Below are 14641 nucleotides of genomic sequence, written 5' to 3'. Positions count from 1 at the left end.
CTGGATTAGACAGGTGCGTGGGGCAGAACTGTAATTCCAGCACTCTGGAGGATGAGGCAGGCACACTGTTAAGTTCAAGGCCAGCCTGGGCTACATACAAAACTATCTTTTAAAAATGTATGTACATATATGTGTGTGTGTGTGAACATATATATGTTATATATATAATATATATACATTACATGTGTGTGTACACATGCACACACTCAATTAGATCATTTTAAGTGCTTCCTGGAGACCCACACAGATGAACTGAGAACTGATCTGCAGCCCCAGACATATGACATGCTAACTTCTCAGAAATTCCATGCATGGGACCTGTCCATAAGACCTCTGAACCTGCTTAGAATCTTGACATTTGATCTATGTATGAAGCTGTTCTCTTTGCTGATCATAGCCTGCCCTGGCTCCTGTGTGTGTGAGGGAGAGGGGACCACTCCCCTAACAAAGAAAGTTTAGGCTTGATTGATGATGCTGTCTGATAAAGGCAGAATATTCTAATTATACCCAAATCTACTTCTCAACCCAAAGCCAAGCAAGAAAATGTGTAATTCTCTTCCACGTTCTTATTACTGATCAGAGTGGTGCCCACTAAGCCACGAGTGACAGAATGAAACTTGCAGCTCCTACTTGTCAGACATTTCGACTCACCTTTTTCTTTTTAGCTGGTTGGTCCATTTTGGCTTGCAGAAAGTCAATGAGCTTGGTTTGTTGAGAAATAGTGCCTTCCATTTTCACTTTTTCATGAGAGTAGAGAACCTGATGTTCATGAAAACAAAGACAACCTTAGAGCCAGACACACGTGTTGGGGCTGGAGAGGTGGCTTAGTGGTTAAGGCACTTGTCTGCAAAGCCAAAGGACTCGGGTTCGATTCCCCAGTACCCATGTAAGCCAGATGCACAAGGTGGCACATGTGTCTGGAGTTTGGATGCAGTGGCTAGAGGCCCTGACATGCCCGTTCGCATTCTCTCTCTCCCTCCTTCTCTCTCTCTCTGTGCTATAAGATATTCAGAAACAAATGTGTGTAATGGTAAAGTTCTGTTGTCAACTTGATCAGATTAGGAATCCATAGACATTCCTCTTGGTTGGGTCTCTGAGGTTGTTTCCTGAAGGATTACCTGAAGGAGGGAGTTCTTCCTCCAGAGTGAGCCCTTCCCCTTCAGTGGGCAGCCCTCCTGGTGGCAGGTTTTAGGTAAGGAAGTCTTGAGAGGAGAAGGCCCGTCCCTCCCATCTGGCCGTGGTACTGCTTGCTGGTGAGCACCTTCACTTGCGCATCTGTCGTGTTCAGCTATCTTTCACCAGCACTGGAACCAACTTTCCTCAGCCTTTTGGTGTGGACTGAAGAGCAGCATCTCTCCAGGAAGCCTCCAGGCCTTCAGGGCCGGATTGGGACTGCTGAGGCATCCAGCCTCATGGACTGAGCAGCTGCCGGGTTCCCTGACTCTCAGGCCTGCAGACTGCTATTGCTGGACTGCCTTAAGCTAATCCAATATCCCCCTTTTAATACAACTCATTCTATTGGTTTTATTCCTCTAGAGGCCTCCGACTAATACAATAGAAGGTAAAAATAGCAAATGGTTAATTGTAGGATTCAGGTGGTAGCCACTGTGGAAAGCTTCCAGTTCTCTAAATGTTCAAATAAAATTTTAATAGGTGCTAGGGAGACGCACACAGCACAGACAGCTGGGTGGGCTCCGAGGCGCTCCCCTCACAGGGCCTCACCTGGATGTTTTCCAGTTGATACTCCAGGTCACTTCTTTCCGTCTTCAGCAGATCTGCCCGATCCAGAGCCTCTTGCAGCCCTTGAGTCAGACGGAAAATGTGGTTCTTCTGCAGGTCCATCTGCTGCTGTAACTTAGCTTGCTAGTGGGGAGAAGGGATGGCGAAGGGCTTGACACCATACACAATACAACTTCCTCCCCATGGGTCCTATTCCAACGAATTTCCTGGCATGACTCGGGAAGCTCTGCTTGTCAAATCATCTCCCTCCTGAACTACCAGCTGCTTTTTAATCCTAAAATGATGCAGGCCCACCCAGCTTTAAAAAAAAAAAAAAAAAAAATTGGTGTGGGGCTCGAGAGATGACTTAGTGGTTAAGGCACTTGCCAGCAAAGCCTAAGGACTCGTGTTCGACCCTCCAGATCCCACGTAAGCCAGATGCACAAGGTGACACAAGTGTGCAAGGCCACATGTGGACAGCAGGTAGTACACATGTCTGGCGTTTGATTGCAGTGGCTGGAGGCCCTGGAGCACCAATTCTCTCTCTCTCTCTCTCTCTCATAAATAAGTAAATAAATAAATAAAAGCTCAAGTCTCACAAAAACAAATAAACAAAAAAGAATTTGTTGCAAGGATATCTTGATGCCTACAGGTCACAGTCCTATGGCTACATGGTGAGAGGTAGTCCAGGCCACAAGACCTGCCGGTCACCCCATTACAGAGGTAGGTACTTTGGTGCTCAAGAGCATCATTTGTTGAGGGGACAGCGAATGGCAGTGGGAATCGGGGCTGGGACAAGTCAGCTCTACTTGTGCCTAGTTTTTGGTTCTAGGATCTCAATGGTTGTTGAGAAAGGTCACAGAGCAGGCAGTGTAGAAGGCGCAAGGAGGAATCACATCCCCCAACTTCATGACTGCCCACCAGTACGCAAGTGGCCACAATCCCAGCAGGTATTTCTGTAGCGTGGAAAGAAAGGAAGGAAGAAGACCCCAGATACAGTATAACTAAGGGGAAAAAAAAAAACCCTCAATTTAATATACTAGAGATAGTTTTGTGCCCCAAAAAATCTCTCTCCAACTTTGGCAGTGGAAGACAGCCAGAAAATACAGCAGTCTATAAAGTGATCGGGTGGCTCTCTCCTACAGTGGGATTGTTTCTTTCCTAACGTGTTCCACCCCAAAGACATGCTATGCTGCTTAACTTCATTGAAACCTTGGGTTATCGTCTAACCGTACTGGCCATGGTCTGCACATCTTCCCTGGTGGCCTAGACTCTTGGCAGACTTAGGGAGAGAGAGCTAGGAAAGAGTGGGCATGAACACCATGGGGGTTTTCAAACGATCCAAGGTGGACACCTGAAGCCCCCCACTGCCACCCCACCCCATCTTGACCTCAGAACTGGCTGGCTCTCTCCAGCTCACTTCACAGTTCTCTGCTGATGTTTTCTTTCCATTTCTACTCTCAGAGGTTGCTGAATGCCTCATATCTTGGTAGAGAAGATCCGGACTTTGAGTGGTTTACTCCCGGACTTCAATTCCGACATTCACACTGAGCAGAACAGGCCACTCAAAATGCCTTGAAGAGCCGTGTTTCTTCATCTGAGAAAGGGTGTATAGAACCTTCTCTCGCTCAGTACCCAGCATGCAACAGGTGCCTAATGAATGCTGACAGTCTGTCTCCTTTCTTCTTCCTTCTCTCCTTCCAGTTCAGTGTTTCCCTTATTTTCTCATCTGCCTTTTACAGCCAACCCTGGCAGGAAGGCATTACTAACTCAAGATCACTCACTGAGCTTAGTGCATAGCAGGGCTTGTCTGAGAGATGGCTCACCGGTTAATGGCGCCTGCTTGAACTGTCAACGTGATGGGATGGAGAGCCACCCAGGCGGGTAGTAAAGCCTACCTGAGTGTCTACCTGAGAAAATAAGAAAGTGACTACTATAGTGCCACAACTTGAAATTTCTAGTTTAAACCACAGAACCCCCTAAAAAATCTGAAAACAGGAGAGGAGCTAAGCTGCTCTCTCCAAGGGAGGTATTAGTCTTCAGTGGTCCAAGTGATTTCTTCCATAAATTACCCTCTTGTTTCTTCCACTATTTTAGGAAAACATTAATTAGCAGGCAAAGCTAGGGAAACAAGTGATGGGAAGAAGAGCTGATATAGTGACATCTGGGCCCAAAATATGTCTCTAGAATAAACATTTCTACTGTCCTTTGGCTTTCTAAGGAACAGGCTGGTTATTTACTATAATAAAAACCAAGAAAGCCTGACAGTAATGCTCGATGACATGTTTCTTTTTTTCTTTTCTGAATTTTTTTGGTTTTTCGAGGTAGGGTCTCACTCTAGTCTAGGCTGAGCTGAAATTCACTCTGGATTTTCAGGGTGGCCTCGAACTCATGGCGATCCTCCAACCTCTGCCTCCCGAGTGCTGGATTAAAGGCTTGCGCCTCCACACCCAGCTTGTTTCTTTTTTTTATGTGTGTGGAATGCATGCATGTTCACATATGCGAGGCGAGCGTGACAGCCAGCACGCTACGGACACCAGGTTCACGTAGGTGTGAGTGAGTTACTGCAGAGGCCAGAGGCTGACACCAGGCATGGGGCTTAGCTGTTCTCCATCTTGTTTACTGAGACAGTATCCCACTGTTCCCTGGGCTCACTACTCAGCTAGACTAGCCAGCAGCAAGCCCTCGGGGATCCTGCTGTCTCCGCTTCTCCAGTGCTGGGATGACAGGCACACGGCGCCACGCCCAGCTTTTATGTGGGTGCTGGGGCTCTGAACTCAGGTCTGCAAGCTTGTGTGGCAAGCACTTTACCAGCTAAACCACCCCCCAGGCCTGATATATTTTGGTGTGCAGTCTGTGTACATATGTACGCAAATGCTCACGCACCATGTACCCGCTGCGGAGGCCACAGGAAGATGTCCAGTGTTCTTCTCTATTGCTCTCCCGTCTTATTTCCCTGGAACAGCCTGTCTCACTCAACCTGGAACACTCTTGTTTTTTGGTTAGACTGGCTGACTAAGGACCCCAGCAGCCCTCCTGTCTCCACCCTCATCCCCACCCCCACCACTGGGGGCACAGGCACGCCTGACAATGCCCAACTTTTGATGCAAATGCTGGAGATGGAGCTCCAGTCCTTCCGCTTGCTCAGCAAGTGCTCGGAGCCACTGAGCAATCTCTCCAGAGCCACTGAAATACTTTCCTTCCCAAAGCGTGTGCCACCTTGTGCATCTGGCTTACGGGGGTTCTGGGGAGTCGCACCTGGGTCTTAGGCTTGACAAGCAGGCGCTGTAACCATTGAGCCATCTCCCCAGAGCCATGAAGTACACTCCGTAGCCATTCATCTGCTCCCCAAAGAGAAGCAACGGGAAGCACATGCCTGGGCTAGTGACAGAGCACACAGTGGGCCTTAGTGGTGTCCAACAGTTATGAGAATGACAAGAAAAGGACAGAGTGAATGAGGGAGCAGGAATACGAGGCAACCCCAACAGATAGGAAGGACAGGTCAAAACTGACAATGTCAACAGGCTCAGTTGGTAGAATACTTGTCACTTGTGTAGCATACATGAAGCCTTGGGTTCGATCCCCAGCACCATATAAAGTGACCACATGTACAGTACCACACTCCTGTAACCCAAGAATTTGAGAGATACAGGAAGAAGGACCAGAAGTCCAAGATTATCTTCTACTACATAGCGAGTCTCAGGCCAACCTGGGCTCCATGAGCCCTTTCCTCACAAAACAAAAACAACTGGGTAGGAATTATAGTTGCTATAATGTCCACACTCACTGTAAACACTTTTGGTGAAGGTCCAACAAGGCCTCTTTGTGAGAAGAGTCAGAAAACACTTCCTTCCTTGAGCAGATGGATTAAACAAGGATGGTATGAACAGTCATCTCTAGTGCTGTTTTTAGAGGATTAAGGAAGCATGTCCAGAGAGGGTTTAAGGCCATCGCAAGCCCAACAGGAAAGACATGGAAGAAAGAGCCATCAGTCAAGTTTGTGAGGGAAGCCATGAAGGAAATTTACACTGGAAGATGTAAAAATTCTCCCAAACTCTGAGACTGATTCCATCTTATTTCAAAGTCTTTGTCCCTCTCAAAGGGGACTCTTGGGTTGAAGCTTTGGGCCCGTGCTTCTGAAGCGCATACCACAACCAAGGATCCCGATGGCATTTTGGACAGTAAAGACCATCTGTGTCTGTCTCATAATGGTTTTGACAATCTCTAAATACTGACTCAAAGTCAATGTCAGCCAGATGTCTGTACTGAAGCATCTGTCTATCTATCTGTAAGCACAGACTGGGAAACAGGGTATGTTCTCATGTAGGTTAGAAGTGAGAAGGAGGAGACTGAGTCAGACCCCAGCATTCTATTCCAAGCATTGTCACTGACTCACCCACCATGTAACCTTGGACCGAAGCACTAAGCTGTCAGGGCCAGCTCGCCCTCCACATAAGGAAAATAGGAGACGCAGAAGCATTGATGTTTCTATTCTTTTGCCACCATGTGCTAATGTGGGAACAGTGACTATTCATCTCAGACAAAAGACCATAATTCTCTATTTGACTGACTGAAAAGTTCTATTACAGGTTAAACACCCCTAATCAAAAAAAAAAAAAAAAAAAAGAGATCTGAAATGCTCCAAGCCCCATAACTTTTTGAATAGAAAATTCCACACCTGATATCATGTGATGGGTGTTAGGCAAAAACTGAGGCTCACTAAAAATGTTGCTGCAGGCCAGGTGTGGTGGCGCACACTTTTAATCCCAGCACTTGGGAGGCAGAGGTAGGAGGATCACTGTGAGTTCTTGACTACCCTGAGACTGCATAGTGAATTTCAGGTCAGACTGACCTAGAGTGAAACCCTACCTTAAAAAAAAAAAAAAAGTTGCTGTGGGGCTGGATGGATTGCTCAGTGGTTAGGGCACTTGCCAGTCAAGCTTAACAGCCCGAGTTCAACTCCCCAGGACCCACATAAGTCAGCCGCACAGAGCAGTGCATACATCTGGAGTTCATTTGCAGTGGCTGGAGTCTCTGGCACACCAATACTCACTCTCACTCTATCTCTGCTTACAAGTAAATAAATAAAAATACTGCTGGGGGTATAGTTCAGTGGTAGAGTGCTTTCCTGCCATGCACGAGGCCCTAGAGATTCACTCTCCAGTACTACAAAAAAGGTATAACTTCATTCTAGGTGTGTAAGGTACACATGAAGTACGAGCGAATACACTTGAGTCCTAGTCACAAGACACCTTAATGTACACATGCAAATACTTCAAATTTTAAAAAGAATCCAAAATATTTCCAAGTTCCAAGTATTTTGGAAAAGGCATTGTCAACCTATACCATGTTTTGGGGGGGGACGACTGCATTTATATGTGCCTGCATGTACATAATTAATTTTGTTATTTTTAGTGGCAAAACATGTAACATATAAAATTAAGCATTTTATCTGTTTTTCCCCCCACTTTCTCTTTCTCTCTTGTCTTTCCTTCTTTCCTCTGTCCTCTTTGTTTTGCTTTTTTAAATTTTTTCCAAGGAAGGGCCTCACTCTAGCCCAGGCTGACCTGGAATTCACTATGTAGTCTCAGGTTGGCCTTCAACTCACAGTGATCCTCCTACCTCTGCCTGGGACTAAAGGCATGCACCACCACACCAGGTTTCTTCCTGGCTTTCCTTCCTTCCTTCCTTTTTGGTTTCTGAAGCTGGGGATCAACCCACAGACCTCTTCTATAATACACACTAAGGCCTTTTTAAGTATGTAGTTCAGTGATATTCATAACTGTTGCGCAATGTCATCTCCTCCAGAACTTTTCCAAACTCCCACCTGTACTTTAAAAAAAAAACAAAACATATTTATGCTGGGTGTTGTGGCACATGCCTTTAGTCCCAGCACTCGGGAGGCAGACGTAGGAGGATCGCCATGAGTTTAAGGCCACCCTGAGACTACATAGTGAATTCCAGGTCAGCCTGGGCTACAGTGAGACCCTACCTTGAAAAACCAAAAAAGAAAATATATATGTATGTATATCTATATCTATATATGTACATATGTTACTATTTATTTGAGAGAGAGAGAAAGAGAATGGGTGTGCTAGGGCCTTGAGCCACTGTAAATGAACTCCAGACACATGTGTCACCTTGTACATCTGGTTTATGTAGGTCCTGGGCAATCAAACCTGGGTCCTTAAGCTTTGCAGGCAAAGCCAGCTCTCCAGCCCCCACCTGTGTTTTTTAAAATACATCAATGAGAGTGAAGTCTCTAAGACCTGCAATACACTTCTTACGAGCACCTGAGGAGGTCTGTGCTTTGCAGGATGGACTCTGGCTATGGGAGCTGCCACACTCACTGTGGGTCCCACAGCAACCCTCCACCCGCACCCCGAGCCTGCAGCCCAGCTTCACAGACAGCTTTATAAAGTGCCTCTGTCCTTGCCGCTCAATGCTGATGAAGAAAGCAGGAACATCAGCTATTTCAAGTACCAGGTTTCAGGTGAGGGTGTGGAGCCATTATGAATTTAAATGGCAATTTGTAGAGTTCTGAGAAAGGATGGATGAAATAACAGGAGGGGTGAGTTTAGGAGATCAGTTTGAGCTTGTCATCTTATGTCTCAAAAGCAGGGCATAATTTTTTTTTTAATTGAATTAAGTGCATGTTCAAAAGTCCTCATGAAATTTGGTTCTGGCTAATCTGATCAAATCTTTGCCCTGTGTAGGAAGCTAATTTGCATGGGTGTTCTATCAGCATGAAACTTAATACGCTTTGAATATTAACTCTAAAGGACAATTTACTTCAACACTCATTCAACCGTGTGCTTAATCAACCTCTTTTGGGGTTGGAGAAATGGCTTAGCGGTTAAAGCGTTTGTCTTCGAAGTCAAAGGACCTAGGTTTGATTCCCCAGGACCCATTTAAGCCAAATGCACTGGGGGCACATGCATCTGGAATTTGTTTGCAGTGGCTACAGGCCCTGGCGTGCCCATTCTCACTTTGTCTGTTTCTCTTCTATCTCTGCTTGTAAATAAATAAATAAAATAAACCTGTTTTGGCATACACTATGATGGACTTGACACTCTTTAAGTGCCGTACAGAAGGATGCAAATGAGAAAGACATACTCTGGCCTTCAAGATGTAGTGTTTTATCGTGCTAGATACCTTATAGAAAGTTATGATGTGGCCACCCAATTCTACCTCGAAGATTCTAGTTTCAAACTCTGAATGTCTAATTTAGACTTGACCACCTGAACATAACGGATTTTCTCTTTCCAGGCCCCACCTGGCTCTCCCTTCCTGGTGGCATCCACTCACCTCCTCCAGAAGTCTTTGTTTGAGTTCTCGCTCCGTCTCCAGCTTCTGCTGCAAGCTCCGGGCATTCATCTCAAGCATGGCGTGCTTTTTCTCCAGGTCGTTGAGCTGGGTGTTTGGAAAAATTGGCCATGATGCCACATTTGGGAGTTTTAGATGATAACAACCTTTTAAAATGTCCAAAACCTTTCACATGTGAAGGATAATCAAGATCTAAGGGCAAGACTGTAGATGTTTGTGAGTATCCCAAGTTCAGATCACGGTTACACTGCCCACAGGAGGACAGAAATGATATCTGTGTTAGGGGCCATGCATCCACAGCTGCAGCAAGCCCTACAAGAATTTTTTTATCTGGCAATACTTTGGGTTTTTTTGTTTGTTTGTTTTTTGGTTTTTCGAGGTAGGGTCTCACTCTAGCCCAGGCTGACCTGGAATTCACTACGTAGTCTCAGGGTAGTCTCGAACTCACGACGATCCTCCTACCTCTGCCTCCCGAGTGCTGGGATTATACTTTGGTTGGATTTAATTAAATTAACATATACCAGGCTGCAGAGATGGCTTAGCAGTTAAGGTGCATGCCTGGGAAGCCAAAGGACCAAGGTTCGATTCCCCAGTACCCAAGTAAGCCAGATGCACAAGGTGGCACATGCGTCTGGAGATCATTTGCAGTAGCTGGAGGCTCCGGCACACCCATTCTCTCACTTTTTTTTGGGGGGGGGGGGTTCAAGGTAGGGTTTCACTCTAGCCCAGGCTGAGCAAGAATTAGTCTCAGGGTGGCCTCAAACTCACGGCGATCCTCCCACCTCTGCCTCCCAATGGCTGGGATTAAAGGCGTGCCCCACCACGCCCAGCTTCGCTCTTTTTTTTTTTTTTTTTTTAAGTAAATAAGCATCTGCCTATGTGCACATGCAAGTGCACAGTAATACCAAGGACTGACATGAAGTCAGAAGGGCAGGCAGATGGTGGTCCATCATTAGACACTAACTCAAGGGAGAGCTGCTTTGCCCAATAAACAATTGACAAGAGCCTTATGGTGAAGAGAAAAAAAATCTCAAAGAAAACTTTAGAAAAATACTCGCTTTAAAGAATAGGTAGAAGAACATGTCTACTAAATACTTCAAGAACAGCCAACCAGAAAGAAAAAATGTTCCTCACATTAAACATGAAAAGGGCCATTTGTCTCCAAATAATAAATGTACTCTCCCCTTGTGTTTAAATAAACATGGCTGTCCAGACTAGGGGAGTCAGGTGCTCCTGAGTGACGGACGAGTTCCAGCCTTGAATCTAATTGTTCTATTTCTATGGATTTCCGGTAAGAAAATAATCACAGATGTCCATAAAAATATGTGTTCACCACAGTGTTATTTATGTGGAAAAAAACTGGAAGAAGTTCAAGTCTCTAATTCAAGGGCAATGCTTAAATTAGGTGCCTGCAGAGAATTTTATTTTTTCAGAATTACATGTTCAAAAAATATTTAATAACTCAGGAGAAGCCTCCAGTTACATATTTTTAAAAGGAATATAAAAGTGTATATTTAGGAAGAACCTAAATTTATAAACACGTATGTATAATTCTTATTTTTCTTTGTGGTAGGGTCTTGCTCTAGCCTTGGCTGACCTGGAATTCACAATGCAGTCTCAGGGTAGCCTCGAACTCACAGCAATCCCCTACCTCTGCCTCCCAAGTGGGATTAAAGGCATGTGCCATCATACATGGCTGTGTGTGTGTGTGTGTTTGTGTGTGTATACACATACATGAACACAATCAGAGACTGCAAATAAAGTTACCCATATAACAAGGTAATTAGTTACCAGAGATTTTTTTTTCATTTCTCTGTGGCTTCTGTATTTTCTATATAGACCCTAAATAATTACTTTTATATAAAAATAGAACAACAAACTTATTTAAGATCCAGAATTCAGGAGCTGGAGGAATGGCTTAGCCACTAAGGCACTTACCTGCGAAGCCAAAGAACCCAAGTTTGATTCCCTGGACTACGTAAGTCAAATGCACAAGGTGGCACATGAGTGTGGAGTTCATTTGCAGTGGCTGGAGGCCCTGGCATGTCCATTTTCTCTGTGTCTCTCTCTCTGACTCTCTCAAATAAATATTTTTTTTTAAAAATCTAGAATTCAAGTTACTACTTTCTGTGTAATGTGAGAACGAATATGCATATAAATAAAATTTCTCTGAGGTACACTTTTAATATTTGTAACACAGAAGCACTTACTCTACATCAGATGTGAGACCATTAGATGAAAATCTCACCAGGTGTGGTGGCGCACACCTTTAATCTCAGCACTCGGGAGGCAGAGGTAGGAGGATCGCCGACAGTTCGAGGCCACCCTGCGACTACATAAGCGAATTCCAGCTCAGCCTGAGCTAGAGTGAGACCCAAACACTGGTGTCAACATAATGTGGAGTACAGTGCATGGACAAAACACCTTCATTTCTAATGTGAAACACTGATGACTCCTGGGAGGGTTCAAATGTCCCCCTAAATTCTTGTGTTGAAAAGTTAACTCCCCAGTTCACATGTTAGTGACGTTTGTAGATGAGGCCTTTGAAAGGCAGTATTAGACGAGGTGCTAAGGGTGGGGCCCCATGATGGCATCAGTGGCTTCTTAAGCAGAGACACGTAGTGCACTTGCTGGCTCACCGTGGGGGCCCGCCACTGTAAGGACACAGCAATAGGCCCCTCAGCAGATGCTGGCTGCCACGATGCTCTTCAACTTCCCAGCCTCTGAAACTACTAGCCAAGTAAACTTTATAAATTACCTGGTCTCAGGTATTTTGTGATAGCAATAGAAAATGGACCAGAATGAGTCTGGAAAGGCTGAGCTGCCTATAAGTGCAGAGGAAGTCAGCATTAGCTGCCATCACCACTCTCTCATCAGCAACGTTCAACATCAGGTCTAGCCTTCTCGAAATAAGATACCAGAAAACACGAGTGCTGTGTGTCCGCATCGAAGTTTGGACTTCGGGGGCTCAGACAGGTAGATGTTAATGGGTGACCAGCAACCAGGCTAACCCAGAACCCACCACATCCACCCATGTTGTTGTCAACCAAGGTGGTCCTGCCATGAATCTGGACACTTTGGAGGGAACAAATGGGTCTTATGAGCCATGTTCACCATGGGTTAAGTGTCGATTAGTGTCGGGCAGTTCTTCGGTTTTTCGAGGTAGGGTCTCACTCTAGCCCAGGCTGACCTGGGATTCACTATGGAGTCTCAGGGTGGCCTCAAACTCACAGTGATCCTCCTACCTCTGCCTCCCAGTGCTGGGATTAAAGACGTGTGCCACCACGCCCGGCGCAAGCAGTTCTTTGGAAGGAAAGAAAAACGCTGTCCTAAAAGGCAGAAGGGATGCGGGCTGACCTTGTCGGAGAGACTCTCGGCTTTCAGCTTCTGTTCTTTGAGAGCCTGCTGCAGCGCCAGGATCTCGGCCTTGTGCTCCTTCACGGCCAGCTCCACCACCTGGCGGGACTCGGTGATGCGCTGGTCGGCTCTCGCCCTGCGGAAAGCACACAGGCCTGACTCGCTGCGGGTCTGGAGAACGGAGGCCACAGGGCCATGTCTAACCCTGATGAGCAGCTGACCAGGCTGCAGGCTGGACAGACGCCCACCTGCGAGCTCCATCCCCAGCCCAACGGTCCAACTTTGTTAGAACAAAACCCTGTCCTGCCATGAGTTACAAAACATCTTAACTCTTCAAGTTGCTGGCATCTTCAATAGAACAGCACCACTTTCACTATCACAGCCCCACGAGGAAGAGAACTATGAAAACGTGGCAGGAAATGCAGAAGGAAAATCTGCCAAAAGATTATTACCATTTGAAGGAAGGAGGGAAGGGAGGGAGGGGAACCCACTCTTGCAGAACAGTGAGCGGCTCCACTGCCTTCACTCCAAGGGAAAATGGTCAGTTTGGGCTGTCCACCTTGGGAAGTGAGCTGCTGCTGGCATCTAGTGGACATAGACTCAGTGATGTTGCCCAGCACAGAACACAGCCACCCACAACAAAGAGTTACCCAACCCAGAATGTCGGCAGTGCCAAAGGGAATCAGCCTAGAATAGTGTGGTGGTTTGATTCAGGTGCTCTCCATAAACTTAGGTGCTCTGAATGCTAGGTTCCCAGCTGATGGAGATTTGGGAATTAAAACCTCTCCTGGTATACTGTTGGGACAGGCTTATGGGTGTTATAGCCAGTTTCCCATGCACACTCTCCTGTTGCTATTGTCTACCTTATATTGGCCAGGAGGTGATGTCCACCCTCTGCTCACGCCATCCTTTTCCCTGCTATCGTGGAGCTTCCCCGAGTCTGTAAGCCAAAATAAATCCTTTTTTCCCCACAAGCTGCTCTTGGTTGGGTGATTTCTACAAGAAATATGAACCTGACTGCAACAGTTAGCAAGAAGACTCAGTGTCTGCGTGACCAGGATTAACATGGCGATGGTCTCACTACATGGTCACGTGTCTGTGATGCCGAAACTCTTTCTACAGGAAAAGCACTGAAACGTCTGTCTTGATTCCTAAGTTCTGCACAGGGCGAAAGCACACCAGCCACAAGCATGGAATTCGACTGGGCCGGGGCGAGCACCCTCCCCGCTGCACCCCAGAACCCAGTCCCGGCGCTGTGAGTCCTGCATCCCTGCAAAGTGCCCAGTCTCGGGAAAACTGGGACAGCCGATCATCCTGTGTGAAGCGTTCAGGAAAACCCAGCTGTAGTCACCTGCCACTGGTTTTCCAACCGACAGGGAGCCCCACCTGCTCTGCTTCTCCGTGTCCAGCATCCTCTGCAACTCTCGGACACGACACTCAAACTGGGACTTCTCGTCGCCGAGGACGCTCCGCCAGGCCTCCCACTGGCGCTCTTTCTCCAGTAGCTCGTCGTTCAGGGCCTCCAGATCCATGACCTGTTCTTCCAGCATCGTGCACGTGGTCTTCAGCGCCTCCATCGTCTGCAAATCAGTAGCACTGAGTTGTGCCTTGTATCAAACAAGGATTTCCTGGAGGTTACTCTTACCAGATCAGCTTCAGCAGAGACAAATTCCTAACTATAGCCCAAGGGGACCAGGTGACAATAGGCATGTGCCATCTTGGAGGCAGTGGGGCGGGGTGGGGGACAGAGCCTAAGCTTTAAACCACACTGGCCTCTAAAAAGCAGGTTGTTGTTTGGTTTATCGAGGTAGGGTCTCACTCTAGCCCAGGCTGACCTGGAATTCACTATGTAGTCTCAGGGCGGTCTGGAACTCACAGTGATCCTCCTACCTCTGCCTCCCGAGTGCTGGGATTAAAGGCGTGAATCACCACGCCTGGCTTCAAAAGCATTTTTTGATGTTTTTCAAATCAAAAGTACAGGGCTGGAGGGATGGCTTAGCGGTTAAGCGTTTGCCTGTGAAGCCTAAGGACCCCTATGTGTCGAGGCTCGATTCCCCAAGATCCACATTAGCCAGATGCACAAGGGGACACACATGTCTGGAGTTCATTTGCAATGGCTGGAAGCCCTGGCACACCCATTCTCTCTCTATCTGCCTCTTTCTCGATCTCTCTATCACTCTCAAATAAATAAAAATGAACAAAAAAAAGTTAAAAAGAAATCAAAAGTACAAAGAGCCAA

The 14641-nt window shown here is 46.5% G+C and overlaps 1 protein-coding gene across 8 annotated transcripts in view; it reads right to left on the bottom strand.

The window, feature by feature from the left end:
* Cit (citron rho-interacting serine/threonine kinase) overlaps nucleotides 1-14641 on the bottom strand; it is a 226811-nt gene that overhangs the window by 37049 nt on the left and 175121 nt on the right. For 5 of the 8 annotated variants that reach the window (XM_045132089.1, XM_045132091.1, XM_045132093.1 and 2 more), the window contains 5 exons: nucleotides 13789-14009; nucleotides 12403-12538; nucleotides 9028-9132; nucleotides 1723-1863; nucleotides 652-759 (listed from right to left, as the gene is read on the bottom strand). In XM_045132089.1, the coding sequence (XP_044988024.1) occupies nucleotides 652-759; nucleotides 1723-1863; nucleotides 9028-9132; nucleotides 12403-12538; nucleotides 13789-14009 (711 nt within the window). The remainder of the gene's footprint in view (nucleotides 1-651; nucleotides 760-1722; nucleotides 1864-9027; nucleotides 9133-12402; nucleotides 12539-13788; nucleotides 14010-14641) is intronic. The other 3 variants (XM_045132092.1, XM_045132096.1, XM_045132094.1) reach the window with 1 other exon arrangement.

This window comes from Jaculus jaculus, chromosome 13, assembly GCF_020740685.1.
Source record: "Jaculus jaculus isolate mJacJac1 chromosome 13, mJacJac1.mat.Y.cur, whole genome shotgun sequence".
NCBI lineage: Eukaryota > Metazoa > Chordata > Mammalia > Rodentia > Dipodidae > Jaculus > Jaculus jaculus.
Note: the sequence above shows the minus strand (reverse complement) of the source record. Positions and strands in the feature narration are given on the sequence as shown.